The sequence below is a fragment of the Athene noctua genome, chromosome 24 (genome assembly GCF_965140245.1).
Source record: "Athene noctua chromosome 24, bAthNoc1.hap1.1, whole genome shotgun sequence".
Classification (NCBI taxonomy): domain Eukaryota; kingdom Metazoa; phylum Chordata; class Aves; order Strigiformes; family Strigidae; genus Athene; species Athene noctua.
Window position 1 is genome coordinate 8,422,982 of NC_134060.1, and position 24,713 is coordinate 8,447,694.

General features: G+C 39.5%; 1 protein-coding gene across 4 annotated transcripts in view; it reads right to left on the reverse strand.

The window, feature by feature from the left end:
• The window catches only part of KDM1A (lysine demethylase 1A), a 44,698-nt gene that overhangs the window by 10,668 nt on the left and 9,317 nt on the right, over nt 1-24,713 (reverse strand). For 2 of the 4 annotated variants that reach the window (XM_074926156.1, XM_074926154.1), the window contains 11 exons: nt 22,046-22,179; nt 17,683-17,761; nt 16,554-16,646; nt 15,679-15,785; nt 14,519-14,600; nt 12,187-12,281; nt 3,961-4,103; nt 3,330-3,420; nt 2,461-2,595; nt 1,122-1,195; nt 352-481 (listed from right to left, as the gene is read on the reverse strand). In XM_074926156.1, coding sequence (XP_074782257.1) covers nt 352-481; nt 1,122-1,195; nt 2,461-2,595; nt 3,330-3,420; nt 3,961-4,103; nt 12,187-12,281; nt 14,519-14,600; nt 15,679-15,785; nt 16,554-16,646; nt 17,683-17,761; nt 22,046-22,179 — 1,163 coding nt within the window. The remainder of the gene's footprint in view (nt 1-351; nt 482-1,121; nt 1,196-2,460; nt 2,596-3,329; nt 3,421-3,960; nt 4,104-12,186; nt 12,282-14,518; nt 14,601-15,678; nt 15,786-16,553; nt 16,647-17,682; nt 17,762-22,045; nt 22,180-24,713) is intronic. The other 2 variants (XM_074926155.1, XM_074926153.1) reach the window with 1 other exon arrangement.

Consider the following 24,713-nt stretch of genomic DNA (forward strand, 5'->3'; position numbering starts at 1 on the left):
GAATTATAGTGAAATTACATAATTCAATAGAAAATAAACAGCAACTCTACACAATGGAAATGTTCAAAACCTTTTTTTCAAATAGTGACTCAAATAAATTTGAAATCCTTTCTGTTTATTAGTCAAGTAATAAGTATAGAAACTTTCAGTAGATAGTATCATTAGAGACTGTTTTGTCACTAACAAAAAGCTGTGTGGAATTTCATCAGCAAATAATAATCATGTAAGAGGTCACCATCTTCTAAGAGCAGGTAACACTTAAGTGTTTAGAAACTGTAAGCTTCCACAATAATGAAATAAATATAGCTTCAGTGTTTAGTGTTTTGCTGAATGAATACATTAAATAGCTACCTGGTCCCAGTGCTTCAGTGAAAGTGTCGACAGGGGTGTAGCATTAGCAAACTCTAGGTTTGCAAAATGCCAGTCGAGTATTTGCCTGTCTCTTGATGACAGATAAACATCACTAGAAAAAAACCAAACATAATACAAATGCATTTAGTTTGCCACAGTAGGATGTTGCAAATGCATTTCTCCATAGTGGAGAAATAAAAAAATTTAAAAAAGAACATGAGCAAACTCTGTTCCAAACATTCGATCCTCCTTCATGAAAGCTGAATATCAAAAACCAGCAAATTCACATTGTCAAAGTAGAATTGATGTAAAATATTCTAAGTGAAGCTAGAAACTTCAGAAATAGAAAAAAGTTACATAAATAATGGCTTAAGTAACATGCATAAGATGACAACTAAGAGCCTAGTATAATCACACAGAGCACAAAATAACAAAATTCTGCCAAAATAAGCAGCATTGGTATGCTATCATTATTCATGGGGATTTCAAATCTCAAAGGCTTCCTGAGATCAGGCACTGGTTACAGTAAGGATTTCTACCAAAATGTACCTTAGCTAAGAACCACATTTTGTCCTCTAAAACCTAGGAAGGTAAGTTCTAAAGCTCAGGGAGCTCAAAGTTCATGTTTGTACCTTCCTAATGCCTTGAGTTGCCATAATTAAAAGAAAGCATACCATAGCATTTTCGAAACTCAGTGAAAAGTAGCAGTAAAAAAACCACCCCAAAACACTGCTTCCCTAAGTATTCATTTTTATAGTCTGTATCTTTACCTTGGTGGATTGGCTTCAAGTTCTTGTAATTTCTCTTCCAGTTTGCCTTGTGTCTCTGCCAATTCATCATACTCCTAATAAGATTAAAGCTAACATTAAAATCAGTTTACATGTAAAAGGACTTAAGGGCATTATGCAGCATCAGACTAAACCTAATCTCAAGAGAAATCACTGGAACATTCATGGTTTTAGTGGAATCTAAATCAAGTTCTTCAGTTTTTCAACATTCAATCCAGCATATTTTGCCCTTCTGCAGTTCAAGTATACAGCAGCATATGCCACACTGCAGAAAAGATTAGTATGCTAATATTTCAGGAATTTAATCAGATCTGAAGAACATAAAGGTCCATTACAGTCCTGGTATTTTAAAGGTTCCTATGGTACTGACAGCTTTTTCATACTGCACGAAATGGTATTTCTATTCTTCTTTCTCTTTTAAAAGACTATAGTTAATAGTGAACACAGATTTCCAAAGCAGAAGCACTCATGCAAAAGGCAAAGACATGATCTAATTCAAGCTTCTTTCAGAGGGTTTTGGGAATGTTTTCTCTTATTTTAAAAAACATTAGTAGAATAAGGTATAAAGGCAACAATCATTTTCCTTTAAGGCAGAATAATTTGGAGTGTCCAATAATGGCAACAAGAGCAGAAAGCTGTTCATGGGTGACAAAATAGAAGAGCTACTACTTATGTATTCACAAACACACTGAGCTTCCAAATAAAGGTATGTATCTTCTGTTGAACAAGTAGCTGAAAAATGATCCTTGGCTCTATCTGACCTGGGTTAGCAAAGTGTCTTTTGCTGTCACAGAAAGAACAGTTTTTAAGGTTTCCTTTTTAAGGCATATTTCTACATCAAGATATATACAGAGGGGGGGAACTAACTCAGCTTGTCAAGATAGAACTCTGTAGATTATAATTGGATAAAAAGAAGTCTTTTATTTAGGAAACTGCCTTTTCCATCTTAGAGAAAGAGCATCCCTCTTCAAGTGCAGATTTTATTTCCAGACTATAGTGAGACCTGGCAGTACTAAAGACCAAGTCTCACCTAAAATTTAGCCTTCACACCCATAAACGCCATCTGACATGAGCCAGCACAGACTGCTACTGAGCCTTCAACATGTTAATCCTCTCCATCATGACCCATGAAAGATAGGTATGTAAAGGTGCTCTATGCAGCCCTGTTACCAAATACTACAACCAGAGTGACCATCAATTATGTTCTTGTGAGTGTGTTAAATCAGAGTGAGAGATGTGGAAGCTTTCATATTGCCTAATTTTATTTGGCTGCTGAAGTCCTTAGAAACCACTTAAGTGCTGTATGTATGTCATTCTTTACCTTGCAAAGTGCAGTCAGATCTCTGTGTTTGCTTTTCACAAGGAATTCTGCTGTAATATCCCGAGGTGGCTTCACTTCTGATGCTTCCTTATACTGTTGATGAAGTTCTTTAATCTTCTCTTTTAAATTTACCATCTTTTTCAGGTGGAGTAGGAAAAGGGAAAAAGGAAGGGGGGGGAGAAATATGAGGGAAGGTAGATTTCATGCAAGTTACTGTGTAAAATGGATACTCATCTCAAACTATGCCATTATACCAGAGATTTCCTGGGTTTGGCACATGTTACTTATATGCAATTCTACCTTCAAGAAACCACAATAAATACCACCAACCCCAAAACAACATGGCTTAAACCCAATATGATTGATTTCTCACAAAATATGTTGCAAATAACTTTGAATACCAGAGCTGCGCTTGGACATTTTTAATTTGAGGAACTACCATGGACAAGTAAGGATGTTATCTACCACAACCAAAACCACTGTAAGAAGGCCTAAACTACTGTTTCTACACTACAAATCAGATCTGTGGTAAAGAAAGTAAACATTTTAAAATACCCCCTAAAAAGCCTCAGTCATTATCAACATCCCTAAAGTAAGCTATGACACAACACTGTTTATCATGTCTGTCCTCTCCCTCTTTTCTCAAATTTATGTTTTACAGTCTTCTGCTTAATCGCTTCTGTGTTCCTCCTCAAAAATGGAGACTCCTTTGTCATAATAGTGCTTCTAGACAGGTCTTAAACTAATACATATGTTTAAGAACAGCATTAATGGGCAACTTTCTGATCTTTTTCCATGGAAGTTTTTATACATTTTGCCACTTTGAGGAACACAATGCTATCTTCTTGTTCTAAAAGTCATCATCTGACCTTGTTAAGAAGATCTTTCAATTCCTCCTGTGTTTTCACAATTTTTTTCCAGTGTTCAATCTGCTCATCCTTCACATGCTTCTCCTGCAATCTGGAAAAGGTGAGAACTGAGTCAGCTCAGCTTAAAATCCTTGCATGACTGAGAAAACTCATTATCACAACCTAATTAATGTAATGCAATAAAAGCACATGTCGTGGGATATTTTAGTAAACACTCATATGGCAATTAGAAAATTAATACAAGTTTCTGTAAATAAGGGGTACTTGACTTGCTAAAACACAAGTCTGAAGCTAGCTACTATTATTAAAAGGCATATTACAAATGCCATTAGCTTTCAAGTAGCTTAAGTGGGCTGTATGTACAGCAATTCATACTAAGTCAATTATCCACTATCAGTTACTGTAGCAGTGATTTTCATTAAGCTTTTAAGAAAAGATATTTGCTTCTTTAACCATCTTTGACCTGTTTTGCTTCAGTAAACAAGAAACATATAGACAAATGAGAACTCAACAGAAACCAAACAGCGTATGAAGTGGGTAATGCTTACCCTAGGAGCATCACAATTGTTTCAGATATCTTTTGGAAAATCCTCCACAAAATAGGAAAGTCTACCACGAAGAAGTCACTTACTGTATGACAACCTCCAGAGCCTGACCCAGGGAGACAGGTTTATTATTGAGAACATTAAAATCCAGCTGATGACTGAGATAGGATGTGGCTTCCAGCAGACGATTAAATTCTTGCTCCACCATTTCATCTTTCTCTTTTGGAACCTACAAGCCAAAAAAACAAACTTTCTTCTTAATAACCCCTACATAAATAAAAAGAAAAAATACAGGTCACCAAACTTCAAAGCCTCAGAGACAAGACACTCGAGCAGCATAGAGAAAATTTTAAAAGAAACCATAGCAAAGATCACTTTCTCTACTGCAGTCTAAATTCACAACACCTTATAACAAACTTGGAATGCTACTGTTCTCCAAATCAGAGGAATGAGAAAGGCAGGGTGCAAATAAATTCTTACAGCACTGGTTAAAAAAAAAAAAAAAAGAGGTAAAGAGGTATCACATACCCTAAACTAGAGTGACCAAGAGTAAAACAAAAAAAAGTCACTGAGAACAGCCCTTGTAAAAAGAAATTTAATACCTTTAACTCTCTCAAATGGTCAGACACCAAGGTCTGTACAAAACAGTCACTCTGCCAGGACGTCTGGCCAAAGAGCTACAAGAGCAGCTGGCAAACCACAGCGACAACCAACATCTCTTGCATGAGGAAAGTAAGCCCATTTATGGGCACATGGAGACTTCCTCATTGAAGGTGTGTTCATCAAAGCTCCAGAAGCTTGCCACGGGACAAAAGAGCACTCTGATGGCAGGATGGCTCCATGCAATCACAAGGCTTTAGAAGGCTTGGCATGGCTCAGTGAAGTAAACAGGCAACAGCTGACTGTTTGGAGCAGTCAGCGTGACCACGAACCACGAATCCAGCTTTTCTAAGATGATGGAGGACACTTCCAGAATGGTGATATATGACTGTACTGAAGATAGATACTCATTTAAATAGTGTGTGCTGCTGCGGAAATACCTGTTAGGTGATGACAGCTGCATGGGCTCAGAAGAGCAAGCAACACATGGTATTAACATCTGTTAAACCCAGTCTATGTTAATCAAAGGATAGAGAGAAAATACTGATGAGTATAACAGAAAGATCAGCAGGGGGAAGAGAAAAAAGCATATACTTCAGAAAGAGTGGGAAAGCTCCTGGATGACTGCTAACCAGAACAAAAATAGCTTGAGAGATGCTATTAACAGTGCTAAACCTACCCCTGTAACCTAACCCCAGCTATTATTCACCCCTAACTCAAAGCATACCCTGTGTTGACTAGGAAGTTGTAGTAGTATCTCATTGCTCTAGTTTGGATTCCTCTTCCACTTTACAGCTGGACACTCATTCTTGTGCCAATGGTTATCTTTTATCTCTCTAGATATTTCTTATCTGGCATTTTCCCAGACTGAAACAGTTAATAGTCATACTTCATCTCTGGGTACATATCATAAGCTTAACAAGCCAACTTTTCCAACTGCCTATACCAAGATGCTGATTCTTCATTGTTCTTGCAGTGAAATCTCTTAGAAGCCCATACTGTTCTGGAGGTAGCACCTCCCTGGAGACTTACTGCATCATGAAATGAATTTTCCTATTTCATCTGATCTGGCAGATCTGATGGATCTACCTTTTTGAGAGAATCTGAAGATTGAAGATACTTCCCCCACCTCACGGCTGCCAAAGATTAGCAACTCATCTACTCAGCAATCAGTTCTCCTTTTCTTGTTATTACTGAAATTCTCCTATCACTCAAGGTTATTAGGTGTCAAAAGCGAATAGTCTCATTTTTGACACTACTATTTTTTACACTATATCCACTATTTATTTCTCAAGGTTATGTGCTTTAAAACATAATAAAAGGTTTGAGATACTATCAGATCAAAGGTCGGAATATTATAGGCAACAGCACTAGAGAAGACACAGATTATATGATGACTAGAGCACATATCTAAAGATTATTATTTTTTTAACAATATATGAAGGTATGTCAAGCTTTCTCTACACGTATATCCAGTCTTGTCCAGCCTACAATTTCAAGATGTAGATGCATGCTTACATTTCTGCTCATTCATGTAAAAATTGAAAATCTGTCCCAAAGACCTGTATCACCTTCCCTGATTGATACTGCTCCCCTCCCCTTCAGAATTACATGCTGAAATTTATTCCTCTTTAGTCAGATCTGTACTTAAGATTCTTCCGTGTCACCCTCTACAGTAGCTGCTGCCAGTCACATCTGATAACAATTATATAACCCTGTAGCTATGTAACAATGTAATTTGTACCCATGATAATCAGTAATGTTTGGATTTTACACTAAGTAGAACATGTATTTCACAATTATGAGACTATTTTCCTATGTGTACCAGAGAGGTTCAACAAAGCTACTGAGCACGGCAGAATTATAAGGAAAGCTTCAAATGCTAGTTCCCAAATGCAAACTTTTCTGTCACATTCCAGTGACAACACCCACCACTTAATGCAAAGACTTAATCTTTGTATTCTTGTACCACACCCGAACACTAGGATCTACTTTAACAGCGTGGGTACATACTACTGTGCCCTTTTTTTTTTTTTTTATAATGAAAAAGGAAGAGCTGGAAATGAAAAGGCATGATATAAATTACTTGGTTTCTAGGATACTTCCTTACAGTCAATCCATGGGTAACTGATTCTCTCTCTGAAGACAAGACCCTGGGGACAAACAGGATGCTGCAGCTTCTGGTTTAAGTAAAAACCCCGTCTCCAGAGGGCCAAACTTGGTACACATCCTCATCAGAAGTCTCAGTGGAAAACTGAGGCCTCGCCACTACTAAGCACTGCCTCAAGACTGAGCAGAGGCTCTTCAGAGCCACAGGGCAGACTCCACTGAACAATCAGATTATAAAATCCCTTCTGGATAAACAGGTATGGGATAGCTCTGCTGAAGGTTGAAAAATTAAAATTAGCATGCCAGTTCCAAAGAACTGACAGTAATCACTCTTATCATTTAACTTCCAACTTCCAAGTTTCAGCTTGAGCATCTATTATTACACCACAAGTCATCTGTGATGAATGAATGAGCATTGCCCAAGCATGCAGATACGGCATTAGGAAAACCATGAGACAGCCAGAGTTGAAACTGAGATGCTGGACGTAATAGGTCAAGAAGGACTCTACATGCACAGCAGTAGCAAAAAAGGAGGGATAATGCAGACCTGCTGCTGAACCTCATGGTAATGGATATGGAAAAGGCTAAAGCACTAAATTCCCCTTTGCCTCAGACTTTATGGGTCAGGTCTGCTCTCAGGCCTCAGCAATCTCTTCTCCTCTCAGTGTAATCTTAACAAGTTGGAGGACCTGGGAAACTACAGGCCAGTCAGTCTCGCCTCTGTGCCCAGCAACCTCATGGAGCAGATCCTCCTGGAAACTGTGCTGGGACACACGGAAAATAAGGAGGTGATTGGTGACAGCCAGCATGGCTTCACTAAGGGCAAATCGTGCCTGATGAATTTGGTGGCCTTCTATGATGGGGTTACAGTTTTGGGGGACAAGGGAAGAGCAACAGTGTCATCTACCTGGACTTGTGCAAAGCATCTGACATCCTTGTCTCTAAACTGGGGAGATGGGGATTTGAGGGATGGACCACTGGGTGGACGAGGAATGGGCTGGATGGTCTCACTCGAAGAGCTGTGGTCAACAGCTCCATGACCAAGTGGAGAGCAGTGATGAGTGGTGCCATCAGGGGTTGGTGTTGGCACCGGCGCTGTTTAACATCTTTGTTGCTGACATGGACAGTGGGATCGAGGCACCCTCAGCAAGTTCCCCAACGACACTGAGCTGTGTGGTGCAGTCACAGGCTGGAGGGAAGGGACGGGCCATCCAGAGGGACCTGGGCAGGCTGGAGAGGTGGGACTGTGCAAACCTCCTGCAGTTCAGCAAGGCCAAGGGCACATGGGTTGGGGCAATCCCCAGCACAAATCCAGGCTGGGCAAGAGGTGGCTGGAGAGCAGCCCTGAGGAGAAGGACTTGGGGGTGTTGGTGGATGGAAAACTGACTGTGAGCCAGCAACGTGCACTCACAGCCCAGAAAGCCACCCGTGTGCTGGGCTGCACCCAGAGCAGTGTGGGCAGCAGGGCAAGGGGGGGGATTCTCCCCCTCTGCTCTGCTCTGGTGAGATTCACCCTGCACTGCTGGGTCCAGCTCTGGGGGCACCAACAGCAGAAGGACACAGACCTGCTCAAGCAGGTCCAGAGGAGGCCACGAAGATGCTGGGGGGGCTGGAGCACCCCCTGTGAGGACAGGCTGGGGGAGTTGGGGGGTTCAGCTGGAGAAGAGAAGGCTCCGGGGAGACCTTAGAGACCCAAGACTTAAAAGGGGCTACAGGAAAGGCAGAGAGGGACTCTTGATCAGGAGTGTAGGGACAGGATGAGGAGTAATGGTTTTAAACTGACAGAGGGGAGATTTAGATGAGATGAGAGGAAGAAATTCTTCCCTGTGAGGGGGGGTGAGGCCCTGACACAGGCTGCCCAGAGAAGTTGTGCTGCCACCTCCCTGGAAGGGTTCAAGGCCAGGTTGGACAGGGCTCTGGGCCTATGGCAGGGGGCTGGAATTAGATGATCTTTAACAGTCCTTTGAACCCAAATTATTCTATTCCATGATTCTATGAATGGGCTGAAAAAAAACCTCATGAAATTCAAAGGCAAAGCCTTGAAACTGGCTGAGTACTGACTGTTGGGTACTAGCTCTGAAGAAAAGGATGTGAGGATCGTGGTGGACAAACTGAAGATGGCATTAGAAAATGCACACTTCCCAGCACCATGAAGACAGCATGAAGAAAGGGAAGAGAAATGACATTCTGATATTCATCACATTTCCTACCTTTTTACGGCTGACATTCAGTGCCTCATTCACAAGCTTAGACAGATGTACAGGCAGTAGAACTTCCCAAAGACTATTCAGAACTTATAAATCAGTAAATTTTTTGGAGGAAACCAACTCACCATAAATAATCTGAAACTTGCAATCATCAAGAGCCCATGCTATTTCAGAGAACTTAATTCCATCTTCACTTGTTCAGAGAGAAGTCTTTCTTAATTAGGTAATACCATGACAAAGACTATAATAATAACCACACTGTAGAGAAATGGTAACTGGAGGTATAAAACTGCTCAGTCTTGGGTCATCATACAGTTGTAAGCAGCAAGAGAGATTTATGCCTTCAGTGCAGAGCTTAACGATGAGGATGTACACTCAGTGTATACCTCTTATGTACTTTGCTCTTCAGTAAGATGCAGATAGTGTAGAAAATGGCATAAACAGATCAGCAGGAACAGCTAACCTTTGAAAAGATACTTGTGTAGATGTGGAAAGCTGTCAAGACAGTATCCAAGGTAGGAAGGGCATCCAATTATTACTTGTCCCTAGACTTCTAGATGTATTCCCTGCTTTAGATATCTGAATTATCTGATGTATAATGTTTTCCAAGGAGATTTTTTACACTTCCTCAGATGGTTGAGGAATTAGCTAATTTAAAAGCTACAACTTGCCTCCTGTCAAGCACCAAGTTTACCAAAATGCCAGAGGGAGAGGTGGAACATGAGTGCTCTTTTATCTGAGACAAGAAAGGCTGTGCTCTTGGCATTACTGGTGAACACAGCTTGAGGTTTTGAGGAGTGGGCCAATGGATGGACTTGGGCTCAGCGATAAGCTGAAAGAAAAAGGTAAAGGGACACTATCAAGTTAGTAGACTTCCTATTAGCAGGGTGAGAAAAATTTTTGCTCACAGAAGGTACTTAGAAGTTACTTGCCCAATACTCATTAGTAACCCAATGTGAATGCACCTTTGGAAGAAGGATATCCTGTAGAAAGTTATTTCAGCTTAAACTAAACTTGTTTTTCACTGTTTATGAAGCAGTGTCTTGACAGGGTCCTTTCAACAACTGCAGCAGAAAGAAATACAACCTAGCCTGACAGCTATTTCAGGATAAGCTCTACACAGCCGGGTGAAAATCAAAGTACTGAGATGTGAAAACATCATAGAAATTGATAAGCAGCATTTAGTTTTTCACAGTGCTAATAACCAAAGGAAAAAGTGTGGCAACATTAAAAAAGGATTAATAAAATAACTGCCTTAGTGTAAGCAGCATCATGGAGTATATTAAGGTAAAACAAGAGCAAGTCAAAATGAGTGGTAGATGTCAAAACACACAGCTTTCCAGGTACAACCACACCACATCTGAGCAAGCTAATTCAGATTTTCTTTTTAGTGCTTCCATTTTCATTTACTTACTCTTTATGATATCAGGTAACAACCTCTAACTATTTAGATGATCATGAGCTACAGGCAATACAGAGATATGATCACAGAAACCGAGTGCCACATAATCAAGACTATATTGGCATTTATGGTATCTGGGTGATAGAAGATTAAAATACTGGTCATCATTACTCACACACAATTTCTCTTCTTAATTATCGGTCATGGTTAAAATGGCTTCAAATTAGATAGTTTAGTTAAATGTTCCAGAAGCTATACATGACAGTCATGCTAGGAAACAAGCAGCACACAGGTACCATCTTATTTAGTTATTTTTAAACCAAGGAAGAGCACTCTGATTCATTACGTAGTCACCAATACAACACTGAACATAAGAAGTAATAAAGCTTGGTCTGGAAAATATATCCAGCTATACTTATCAAGCTTTGTTTGCAGCTTGTCAGGTAAGCTGACAAATTTTGTGACGTGCCTTTTTAAAATATGACAAGTGTTACAAACTTCCTGCCATTACAGTAATAAATGTACACATCTAAACAGCACCAATTTCTTCCTGCAGCAACCACCTTTGAAGACAAGGAGGTGATGTTACCTGTCCCATCAGGTTAACCAAAGGATCACCAAAAGCCTTGTCTGTTCTCAGGGATTCCTCCCTACCCCAGTGCTTGGCAGCCACACTGCCAGTTTCCATCCTGACAGGGTCTCATAGGATAAACAGCATTTGAATGCAGTATGGGAAATACTACAAGGTAATCAGGAGGAATATTCCTTTTCAAACCAACACTCCACTCCCACTGGCTTCTCCTGTAAGTGCTTATCTGATGGACAAGAGAAATTCCTAGACCCCAGGAGCTGCACACATCTGAGAGGCTTAGCTGGATAGAAGCAAACCAGTTGCGGCATGCCGTGACAGAAAGGAAAGCTGCCTGGCCAAGCACCAGGTACCACAGTGCTTACAGAGACAATGAAAGCATGGTCTAGAGCTCAAAGCAGCTGAACCGTGTGTCTCACTGGGTGGTGTGAACAGAGGCAGTCTCTTCCAATTGCACAGGGAGACATGGGCCCCACTTCGAGATAGTGAAACATTGCTTGGACAGATGCTGAAAGCAGCTGGGAGAGGGGGAACACAGCAGTACAGGTGCAAGCATGTTACATGCAGGACTGGCTTCACAACACGAGAGCAGACTGACTGCTAGAACTGCCTACAATGCTTTGGCAGCTTTCCCTAAGTTTATTAGAACACCCTATTTGCTCATGTGCAGTAAGAAAAGCTGCAGGTGCCAGGTTGCAACAGGTTTGTGTCAGGGACCACTTCTGCAGTCCTCTAGCAAGAAGCCCAGTATCCTCATCTGTCTTCTTTCAGAAGTTAAGTTTAGTACTATGTTTTAAGATTCAGGAGGTAAAAACACTTCCAGTCAATACATGTGTGTTATTCAGCACTAAACTAGGATCTATCACTTCTACCTCTAACAGCACTCCTCGACACTACAGTGGAAAGAAATAAAGCTAATTAAAGTTTGCAAATCTCAGCTCTAGTGTATTACTGCTAAATCACTGCATGCATTCAACCAGCTGGCATTGGTTAATCAATTCTTTAAAAAGCAACAGGTAGGAAGAACAGCCAGAATGAGCTAATTTCAGGGAAAAGGAGTGGCAGCAACAACAAAAGCTAGAGTACCAGCACAGCAGACAATTGCTTCAAAGAGGAATGAGACAGACAACTATCTAAGGAAAAACAGAAATGGTTTTGGGAAGAACAAACAGGAACTTGGTTTCCACAAAACCTCTGAAATTCCAAGTTAAATTAACGTGGAAACAACATGCTTTAAAAGAATAAATGTAGATATGCTACAATATTACTACACTGCCTAGAAACAGACACACACTTAATTTCTCCCTCTCCCTCAAGCGATCTCCTGCTAGACCAACAGCCTGGTAACAAAACCATTTGAGATACTATTTTTTTAAAAGGTTCAGGAAAACAGTATCAGACTTACAGCTTGTCCATTTGCTTCATAAAGTGGGCATTTTTGTTTGATCTTAGCCAATTCCATATTCACTTGTTTGCTGACGACAGCCATGGGATTTCCTCCTGGAAAACATTTTGTATAGTTAGCAGAGTACTCCTGCAAATTTGTCTGCATTTAAATGAAAACTCCACAGCTGAAGCTATTTCAGAGACTAAAAACACCAACTCCAGTGCAAAATGCATACCAGAGAAGTAGTATAACAGTGCCAAAGGTGTTACCGCAATTCTTGCAACAAGGTGATAAAAAAAGCCTGCCACCAACACTTAAAGGACAGTATGTAACTAGAACTGATTATAAAAGCAGAGTCCTAGGGCAGCATCAACCTCGGTATGATTAAGAGTTTATAGCTATAAACACATCTTCAGAAAGTTTTTGAGCAGAGTATTTGAAAAGTCAAGGAAAGCTCCTACATCTGCACAGTAACTTCAGGAGCTTTTGAGAATGTGGCAACATGGAGATGGAACCCAAAGAATTCAGTCCCTAAAGACTTAGTGGAACTCCAAGTGACACTAGTGAATACAATCCCTGAAGGTGAATCACGTACACCAACTGTACCTGGAAGATGTGTAACTAAACACACTAGAAAACAATCTAAGAGATTCCACATAAAAACACAAGAAAAGCAGAGAGCATCAACTTTAAGCATCCAGAATCACTAAACATCAAAGCCTCTCTGGAAGTACAGCAGAGGAAAGGAAATGGAGGGGCAGAAATGGGAAATGGCAGAGAGGAGAGGCAACAAAGGCTTCCTCCACAAGATTAACTTTGGGAAAAGTTTTTCACATTTAGCTTCCCAATGTTCTCTGATTCTGCAATCCAATCAAACCCAGAGCCTTGGCTCAAAATAGAGGGGGAAGTTTAGCCACCCTAATACCTTCTTGTCTTTAGAGAGGTGACTGAACAAGCAGAACAGAGTTCTGAAGTAGGTCTAAGTAAGTTCATGTTTCAAATTCAACAGCCTACTAAAGACTCAGTTCTTCCGTCGTTCACTACCAAAACTAGAAAAGATCCCATAACTTCAGTCTGTCACTGCCCCGAACCACAAGCTCAACTCCTTCAGTAGTTTTCCCTCCTCACATCTCTTCCAGATTCAGAAATATGAAGGATGCTGTTCAAACCATCTTCTTCACTACAAGAATCTTTCTTTCTCCATAGCATATACTGTCTCATTGAAGGCAAAGGGTAGATTCTTTTGGAAAGGAAACACCCATGATGAATTAAATATAAAAATATTAAGAGTCTTTCACTAGGTAACCTTAAATCTGTTTTACCAGGACTGCAACTTCAGTACATACACCTTCTGAATGCAATTTAATAAAAGACTAGCCATAAGACAGACACTAAGTTTTGGCAGTCCACAAAACTCAGGTTTTATAATAATCACTTCACTGCATTACTGAAGGTTATTCCACACTGGACACCTGTCTATCATCTTAGCAGAGTAACCAGTATCAATAACTGATGCCATCCCATAAGCCAGCATTAAATAGGAAGAAACAGGGCTTGTTTGCCATTATTTTTACAACTATTTTTGAAATCACTTAAGGGTTTAAATCCTGACTTTAAGAGGACTTTTTACTTTAGAATGGCTCTGCTTTTCATGCTCTCTCCTCCCTTCTTTTCCCCATCTAAACGAAAAAACACATTCCATCTCTTTGGGGTTCTCACTCACCTTATAACTTTGCTATTTGTTTGCTCTTACTTACTTTGCTCTTAGCTACTCAACTAATCCCCTCACTAGATTCCTACTTCTCCATGTTCAATTTCAGCTTATACTTTGGAAGATCCAAGTGAACAACTAAGACAGTTACTAAGAAATTCAGTCTGCAGACCTGTGCTCAGAGGCCACTGGCAGTTGGGTAAAGCAGCTTTACAAATACTTGCTCATCAAGTGCAGTGAACCCAGTGCAGAGACAACCTTAAAGGAACTGGGCTAATGAAGAGACACACAAAAAGACACCATGCTAGGGGAAGAGCAAAGAATTCCACTAAGCACAAGCAAATTGTAAAAAAATGGATCTACAACAGTTTGATGACATGACAAACGCCTGTATGACTTCAGTGACCAATAAGAGGCAGGCACCAAGAAAAATCCTAGCTTTTAGTGTGGGCTGCCATCTGTTCTGAAGAGTCACTGATGAAAAATGCTAACTGTCAAAGAAGCTGAACTAGAACATCTGCTTTTTAATAGTCAAAAATACCCAATTATTTTGGTCATGAAAGGGAAATAAGGTTTCAGATTTGTAACATCTTGTCCCACAATTTTCTTCCTCACTCCTTTTTATTTTGAAAAACTCACCAAGTCCTGTTACCACCATTGCTCCTAGATCAGCAACATAGTTCCCTTTGCGAAAGGTAGCAACTCTTCCTCCTACTCGGTCCTTTTAAAAGCACAATATATGTATTTTTAAATAAATAGCCTCTTGCCAGATCCACGAACAGGTTATAACAAAGATTTATAAAACAAAACCCAGGATATAGCACAGTTCTCTTTCTTCCAGCTTAAAAAAACTCCCCCAAAACCCAAACCGACCAAACAAGAAAAACCAACAATACATTCAGGTGAGCGAGAGATCCTAAAGAAGTAGACTGTTGTTCACTCCTTTGCACTAGTGGTATGGAACCTGCAAAGCACAGAGCCAGCAGCTCTTGCTCCTCAGCAACAAAAGCAGTAGTTAGCAAAATCAACAGCTTGATACATTAATAAAAAATTTAAGATGATTATTTTAATCTGTGCTAGAAAAGTGTCAGAAGTAAATATACAAAGAAATTCAGAAAGTAAAACATAAGATAAATTCCAACTTAATTGGCCAGTGGATTTATTTATTTTCAATGAGTATCAAGCTGTTCTCAATTGACTCAGCTGTATGAAAAAACTCCAACTTTAAAAAAAAGATTCTACTTAGGGCTGGATATGAGAGAATACCTTATTAAGGTATTCTCTCATATGGAAGAACTATCAGCTAGTTCACGCAGCACAAAACGTAGCTCTCTAAGCTTAAAGCCTCTGTTAAACACACAGTACTAAACAAGGAAAGAATTAATGTAGACTTAAAAGGTCCAAGAAAAATATCCTGCCTGATGTTGTATGGCGGTTTCAAACAATGATTCTATTTAATAGGCAAGTTCTTGAAATACAGACTTGCATTCTGTTTTCCAGTGAAAAATCATCTCCTAATCATGAAAGGAAGAAGATTCCAGCCTGCTGTTACTGGTGTAAGTGTATGACACTGGCACCTGACTGTACAGGCCAACCCTGAGAAAGCACTGGCCAACTCCCATGAGAACAGATATGTGTTTCCTAATGAGACAGGTTTAGGACTCAGTAATAGATCCCAGCTGACTGTTACCTACTCAGAAGCTTGGCCATGCTGCTGGGATACTTCACCTTACGCTAGTACTGAATGTGGTTACTGGTTAAGTTTCTGTATAGAAGTAAAACAGAATGGAAATTTATACCCTGGCTTCCAGAACTGTGACATCCATTCCAAAACTCTGCAACTGGCGAGCTGCTGCCAACCCAGAGACTCCAGAACCAATAATGATCACCTTTCCTGTCTTCTTGGCTAAAGAAAGGGAAAAATAAGCTACAGTCTCTGTATGCACATTACTACATTGTAAACAGTCATGTTAAAGTTGCATTTAAGACATACCAAGAACTAAAACCAGCTCCCTTCTCATGGGTAGTTCTGACACAACAAACTCTTTAACAAAACAAATAGCTATGTAAAGAAAACTGCCATAATTATGTACATAATATGGTAACAGTAAAACACTTTATGATTTTCCTTAATGAGATAGGTACAAGAAAATTACACCAGTAGTGTATCTGGGACAAGGAAGAAAACAGGAAGAAAAACACTTCTGAAGGACAAGTGTTTGAAGAAGAAACTGATTCTTATTAAGTACTGTGGGATAAAGTATTGTAGCTTTATTTCTTTCTGCCCCAGAAGAATAAAACCTAGAAAGGACAGACCAGTTCACTTGTAAATTTAAGCATCATATAAACATGTAACAGACATAAGTACAGTATCATGTTTCTGTCTTCTATTATTCAAATAAAGAACAAAGATAACTCATTGAACAGTGACAGCCACCAAATTATCTACAGATTTGCAAACATTTTCCTTAAAGTGATTTTCTTAAAAACATGGCTTCTCTTTGCCAAACCCCCCCCCCCCCCCCGAACATCTATAGCCAGATGGTTCTACAGCCTTTTTTTTATTTTTCAACACTGCAATCCTAAAAAAGCACTCAAAAATTTATCCTAAAAAAAAAAAAAAAAAAATCACAGAAAAGTAAAACAAAACTCCAACAATTCTTAAGTTTCTTACTTGGAAGGGGCTTCACTCTTTTGTAGATCCCAAAGTTGATGAGACCATGCCGCTCCAGATAGCTGTGCACTCTGTGAACAAGCACCGTATCACCTACAAATTGTAACGTTTTAAAATTATTCTGTATGTTCGTAGCACCTATGTACTAAAAACATTTCACAAGCAAACCTATTACAGCAGCAGCTGAGCAAAGTCACACTGAACACGTGCCCTTCCGCACCCTCAGCTGCCCTACTGAAGAATCCATCTTCTTGAAGACTGAGGTTAAAGTTTTCTGGAAACTGCAAGTTGTCTTCCATGCTATACTGCAGTTTTGAATACTCCCTGAAACGCTGACCAGGACATCAAATGCTTCTATTTATCTAGTGTGAAAGAACACCTCTGCTGAAACTGACTGCAGAAATACAGAGATCTTTACACAGAACTGCAATGAGGTTTGCCAGTATTAAGCCAACCCATTACTGAAGCACTGAATTATCACTTTAATTTTTATAAACGCAGTAATTCACTATTTTGCAATACTTGACAGTATATCTGTGTTCATTTCACCATTATTTGCCTCTTTAATTACTTTTTCTTTACGTCTCCCCTCCACCCTTTTCCAGTTTACTAGGACCTTTTCTGAGAAAGGTGGAATGGCCTACATCTGCAAGCAGTAACTCCTCGCTCTTTTACTGCCTTCTTTCATCAAGGCAAACCTATTCAATCTTACACAACTTTTTAATGTCTCCCAAAAATCTTATGATTAAGAAAATCTCACAGCTGCAAACCACCATTAAGTTGTAGGAAACCTTAAAAGCTGCATGTGAATTCACCTGCAGGAAACTTCTGTAACAATCCATCTTTTTACCAGCTTTTTTGAATTCTGCTAGGGATATATTTCTTTACTAGACAAATGAACCCTAACAAACCTGAAATATGAGCATACTGCGATATCTCATTCTGTGCACGAACACTCATGGAGCTCCACTAACAAAAGGACCCATAAAAAGCCCTCTCTTGATCTGAGCAGCTTTTCCCCAACCAAAACTGAAAAAGAACAGCAATGACACCTACAGTAAAAGATTTGATTTACTATTATAAGATGCTTTTAATAGCAATGACACCTACAGTAAAAGACTTGACTTACTATTATAAGGTGCTTCTAACTGTTGGATAGTTGCCTCAAACGTCAACTGAATCTTTGGGTTATCCAACCAGAGCTGCAGCTGTATTTAAAGAAATAATAAGACACATTACATTAAGTGATACAAAAGAGGTGTTTTCCATGTGTGCATTTGTTACCAAATACTGTTAGAAGATGAAACTCTCTAATGAGTTAAACTTTGGCAGTGCTACCCAAGCAGCACTGAACTTTGCCTTCCAGTGTTCTTGGAAAGTGCAATAGAATCAAATTTAACATCCAACACCATTTCAAGTTAACTAGAAAAGCATCAAGTTAGTGATCTGCTAATCACACACAGAAGAAAATATACACTGAAAGAACAAAAGCTACAAAATAGAAGTGCCAGAATGCTTATATGTGCAGCCTTCCTCCCACCTGCATGGCAAGTGTGATGTGTGTGACGTTTTAACTGGGCATGCAACATCAGCCAGCACCTGACTTTTCAGCATTACTTGTCATGTTATTTTTGTAAAAGCTACAGAAGTACTTATCACCTTGTGGAGTTTGTCTCAGACCTTTAATCATCTAATCAGTCTTCCCTGATACAAGACACTCCCACGGACTACACTGGCCACACGTACACAAAAAAGAACATTTAGAGGGCAGTCACAGTTCAAAAACCAAGCAAGAAGAGCTGCCTGTGAAGTAATAATTATGTCACTTCATGTTAGAAGAAAAAGCACAGAATAATAGAATCACAACTGTTTTCCCAACAGAACTCCTGCTCCATGGCATGGGTGGCAATAGTTAATAAATAACATTTTACTGTTCAATGCCCAGATCTAGGTCATACATATCATCTCCACACCATTTTATATTTCAGAATTAGTAATTTATTTGGGTATTTCTGTACAATTGAACTACTGACCTTCACAGATCCTCACAGACACCAAATTAAAGTGGAAATCATACAAGTATAATGAGTAGGAAAGATTAAGGATTTCCATATAATTTGGGAGGCCATTTGAGGCAAATTTCATCTTCAGCATAGTACTTTCTTCCACTTGTTTTCCAAGTAATTTTTAACAATGTTCTTTCTGATCATTTCTGAGTGTGGAACTAACCATTTTGTAGTACTACGTACTGTAATGCTAAGATTCTGTTCTCAGTTGGAAGAGTACAAAGCCCATAATCTGTATTTCTATATATATATATATCTATCACAGAATCCCAGGTTGGAGGGGACCTCAAGGGCCATCTGGTCCAACCTTTGTTGGCAAAAGCACGGTCTAGACAAGATGGCCCAGCACCTGTCCAGCTGAATCTTAGAAATGTCCAAGGTTGGGGAATCCACCACTGCCCTGGGGAGATTATTCCAGTGGCTGATTGGTCTCATTGAGAAACACTTTCCTCTTGTATCCAGTCACAATGTGCCCAGGGGTAACTTGTGCCCATGACCCCTCACCTTTTCCATGTGACTCCTTGTAAAAGGGGAGTCTCCATTCTCTTCATAGCCACCCTTCAAATACTGGAACACGGTGATAACGTCTTCCCTAAGCCTCCTCTTCTCAAGGCTCCACTAACCCAACTCTCTGAGCCTTTCCTCACACACCAGGCTTCCCAGTCCCTTGGTCATCTTTGTGACCCTTTTCTGGGCCCTCTCCAGCCTGTCCACATCTTTTTTGTGTGGCGGGGACCAAAACTGAACACGTATTCCAGGTGTGGCCTGACAAGCGCTGAGTAGAGTGGATGATGACTTCTTTATCTCTGCTGGTGATGCCCTTGTTGACGTAACCCAGCACCCCCTTGGCTTTCTTTGCTGCTGCAGCTCACTGTTCACTCACACGGAGCTGCTTGTCCACCAGGACCCCCAGGTCCCTTTCACAGAGCTGCTCCCCAGCCGGGCAGATCCCAGCCTGTGCTGCACTCCTGGATTATGTTTTCCCAGGTGCAAGACCTTACACTTGTCCTTGTTGAACTTCTTAAGGTTCATCTCTATGTATGTATATAAACCTCCATACGTACATACATATATACATGATATTACTTCCATTATTCACATTATTTTATTTTTATTTACAATTAAGTTAACCTGCGATGTTAACACCCAGTTACTCAGAAAGGTCTTCATCTTTTGCAGTGTTTCTAGTCCTCATTTTACTACCTAAAATAACCTTGTATTGCAGAAATGACCATTTCGTTACAAATCCTGATTTGCAGACACTCTATGAATATACAGAACAGTCCAGGCCTTAACATTTTACAGGTTTCAAATCACACCTGCCCAGCACTACCACAACAGATCACTTATCCTACATTCTGCTTTGTAAATTTTCATGATCTGCTTTAACCAACAGTAATTTAACGAGAGCTTTTACTGTTCTGGGTTTTTTCTTTTCATTGGTTGGTGGGTTTGGGGTGTGTGTGGGTGTTTTGGGGTAGAGGGGATTCATGTAGAGGACCACAAGAAGTGGATCTCCTTTGTTCACTTTCTCAGTTCTTTGAATAATTCACATGGACTGTAAATTATGATTTCCCCTTATAAAAGCTACTGTGAGCCTTCCAAAACACATTTTTACTTAGCAGGTCATTCATTCAATTCTTCATTTCATTTGTTACCAGGCAAATTGGAAATACCTGACTTACTAGTCTGATTCTTCTAACCTCCAGGAACTCTGGGTGTTCATTCCCTCTTCAGTACTTTCAAATCCCTTGGTACTGTCCCAGCTATGAGTAAGAGGATGCATGCTGCTGCTCACAGCTCTTCCCCACCTCTGCTGAGCACTGGGTTTGTATTACTATTTGCTTCACTTGCTGTTCTAGAACCGCTGCTACCCTGACTGGAGGAGATCCTCTCACAAGCCTTCCTCAGAAAGTGATTCCTGCTTAGGAACTGCTCTGAGTTCCTCCATAGCTAATAAGGACCAAACACCAGCAAAGCAGATTTTCTAGTGCAATCCTGCAAAAACACCTTCCAAACATTCCTTTAAATCCCAGTCATTCCTTCATTTCAGTGGAAGGTTTTTTTTGCTTCCAATGTGTTTGTAAAAGGATTACTCACTATACATTTTGAGCAAACTGTGTTTCAAACTTTTTGACTTGCCTCAGTCTGGTTCTATACATCTCACGACTTCCCAAAAGTTACAACTTAGGTTAATTAGAGGGAGATTTCACAGGAATAGCAAAAGTCACACTCTTAGCATGAAGATATATAACATGTATAGATTTCAAATAACTTTTTTTAAAATTTATTAAGCATTGGATGCTACCATGGTTAAAATACAGTGTGATGCCACTTGATCATCTTCAGTCTGTGAAAAAAACCTGAATGGTGCATAAGGTGTTTTCTCTCTTAACTATGGTAACAAAGCAATTTTCAAAATATATCTTGCTTTTCTACTGCTAATTTTTCTAACGTGACTTAAGTTTTCTAAAACACTCTTTTGTAAGTACAGGATAAAGCCCTGAGCCCTGTTTGTGTGCTGAGGAACCTAAAAGCATTGTCACAGTTTAAAAGCATGACCTGCAAAACACAATACTACTGCTTAAGTAGTAGGTTTAAACTTCATGCATGTTAAGGTTTAAACTTCATGCATGTTAAGGTTTAAACTTCATGCATGTTAAGGTTTAAACTTCATGCATGTTAAGGTTTAAACTTCATGCATGTTAAGGTTTAAACTTCATGCATGTTAAGGTTTAAACTTCATGCATGTTTGCCTGAAGTCAAGTGAATGATCTCCCAGTGAATTATTTGAATATTGCCCCTTCTTTCTAGATTTTAAGTTGCATGGAACTTTTGAACTGGGCAGAAGTGCTATAAACATTCAGAAGCAGTTTCATTTCTTCGGTGTTACAATTTTTTTTATGAAATCAAGGCTGGCAAAGTATTCTGTTCTGAGAATAAGCCACATGGCCAGTTTGATGTCTCAGTATTACAACTGAATGATATGCAAAGTAAAAAAACAAAAGCTGAGAGGTCTGCCTTTTTTTAAGCAACAACATATTTGATTATTATTTTTAAGTATTCTACAGACACTTCTTTAAACTGAGATCAAGTAATTGAACATTTGCACCAGCTTTCAGTTTACTTTTAAAAGCTGTATTAGCTGAATCATGTAGTTTTCAATGTTGCTATGACTACATTTCAGATATTGTAAATATACTACAGATTCTTTATGCTGCTTCAAAGCATTGCCTCAATCAAGAGCTGGATAACACCTTCCTTAGCAACTTAGAGCATAATAGGATGCCAGAAATGAACCCCCACCATCTCAAAAACAACAACAAAAAAACCTACCAGCTGTTAGACATGGTAACTGCCAAAAGTCTTTGCAAGGTATACAAACGTCCTACCCTTTTTTCATCAATACTTTTACAATAAACTTACGGTGCGGTTCCTGATGTACAGAAACACCTTCTGAGTCTGCTGTGGCCCACTGATTATATCAGGAAAGCAGGCAGCTTCTTGAGATGTCATACGGTCATGTGGAAGTCTACTCTGGAAAGCTGCACCCTCCACACCTACAATAAAAAGACAAGTTGTCTACAGGCACTGCAAAAGGAACTGTTAAGTAAGTATTTTAACACTACCCTTCTCCTAGCCAGTCCATCTAGCCATAAGGTGATACAGTGGCCAATTCCATGTCATGCTTTCATTCAGTCCTTTATTTACTTCTTCAAGACATGCAGGTTCCCAAATCAACAATTCTTAGAAGTACAGGTATCATCTAGGGTTAGTGAAAAAGCTATACTACAGGACAGGGGGGAACTGACAAATAAGGAGGGCAGAGGCACCTATCAATCTAATATATAATATTGTATATAGTATAGATAATATATATATATATATATCATAATATGAATAAAACATAACTGCTTTAGATGCTGTCCTTCATTTGTGTGGTTTCCAGTTTCTACCAGAATATGAAAAACATTTTGGAACCCCAAAGCCAAAAGATCTACAAGATACAAGCACAATGCCTACAGTCCCCTCTCATCTGTTTTTTAAGGTTTCATTTGTACTGAACTCCTCAAGACACAGGAACCCATCTTGACCTCTCTTTCTGCATGTTTTATATATTCACAACAGGCAGTGCAAAGAAATACAATCCTACTTACATTTTTCCTGCGTCCCCTCCCCAAGTGCTGCCTACAATCAATACCTACAGATTTCTGACTTTTCCTTTTAAATGCTCCACATGTAAAAGACTGATGTTGAACATATACAGGAGACATTTTCTCTATGGAGATACTTCATTCATAAAGGCACCTGTACTTCTATCAATGCAAACACTGGCAATAATACAGTTACGTACCCTACAATCCTCAATCTTGAATGTCACACTATATATAAAGTAACAAACCAAGACACAGCTGCCTAGTGTTATAGCACAAGTAGAATGCAGAAAGCAAATCTTGCAGGCACAGTGAACAAAATGAAATACTGAGATGTGAAATACAGCAAGAACAATATAAATCTTGTTTGTCCTAGGAAGTGACTCAAGATCAGGACAGACAGAGGAGAGGACATTCATCTGAAAAGATATAAGCCAATATATCCCAAGGGGAAAAAAACGCACAAGTAATGCAGCAAGATTAAGATCATTTGCTGAAACTGGAATTGTTCAAAAGATTATAATAAATATCAAAGAAAATATAAGCTTGCAGTGTGTTACACTTAACCAAGACAACTGTTTGAAAGTTTGAAGTTGTGCAGAGGTACACTTGTCACTGTATTGCAGAGAATTCTCTTCTTTCAGCTCTGGTGCAACCACACACACCTTTAACTTCCAAGCATTTTTACATCCCAAAGGTGAAGAAAAAAATTTGAGCAGGGAAATAGTTGTGAAGCCAAAAAAATTCATTCACAAGCAAAGATTAGAAGATCTAACTGTGTGATGACTCAAGGTAAAGAAAACTGTCTATAACCATTTACAGAAATTTTACAAGAGGAAATTAGTAACAGAGGCTAGAGAGCACTGCAGGAAAGTACAATTAAATTAACAATATCGAAAGGTGACACACCCACAATACTTCTTGACAGTAATATTTAGCTATGGACTAGAACCCCATAGCTCTGCCAGAACCTCAACTTCTCCAGTAATAAACATCCCCCAGACTTTTTGTTGTCCTTTAGTCTAACACTGGACCAACTGTGCAAACACCTACATATGAATGCAAATACTGAACTATGAACTCTCTAAAACTGTGCATGTAAATCAAACCAAAGTTACCAATTATCTGATACTTTATTAATGTTAACAAATCTTAAATAAGGTTCTAGATCATCAAGTGTTAGCAAAAAGCTCTGCAGTACTATTCTCAGAGAATGGCCAGTTAAGATACAAAATGTTGAACCTGACTCCCTCTTACAAGCTTACGCTAAAACGAGTGTGCCTTCACCAGATATTTGCTAAAAAGTGTTGATGTCATGCAGCAGTCAACTACCAAGAAACTCTCAGACATGTGGATTTAAGGCAACTCACCACTTTCTTGAAAAGCTTTGCAATTTATTTCTTCAAAGTGAGAAGCCAGAGAAAATGGCACTCCTAACAGTCTTTGAAAGAACTCCCAAGGTTGTTTTTTCTGTGGCTGTTTAAGGCCCCATGTCTTTTATGGCAATATCCAAACTTTAAAATGTTAGAATAGCTCCAAGAGCACTGGTATTTAGAAAAAAAAAAAACAAGCAACAGAAGCACAACAGGGTTTGACACCAGAATTTAGAAGCAGCCTAGCTGTGATTAGTGAATATATAGTTTTATTTGGCCCAACCACTGGAAGATCTTGTAAGAACTAAATGTCCTTGAATTTACTTCTGCAATGACACAGCTCAGAGTCAGATCAACTTCAGGCTGATTGAATCCCCCCCATCCCACACCCATACTGCTTGTGTTTCATGAAAGCAACACATTAAAGGGAGAAGCAGTTTAGAACTACACACCCTTTCCTTGGGGCAGGCAACTCTTTAATGACTGTAGGAATGGGTCTGCCTAGACCGGATCCTCATCTCCTCTTCACACACATTCACACACACACACTTGCCCCTTCCTGACATT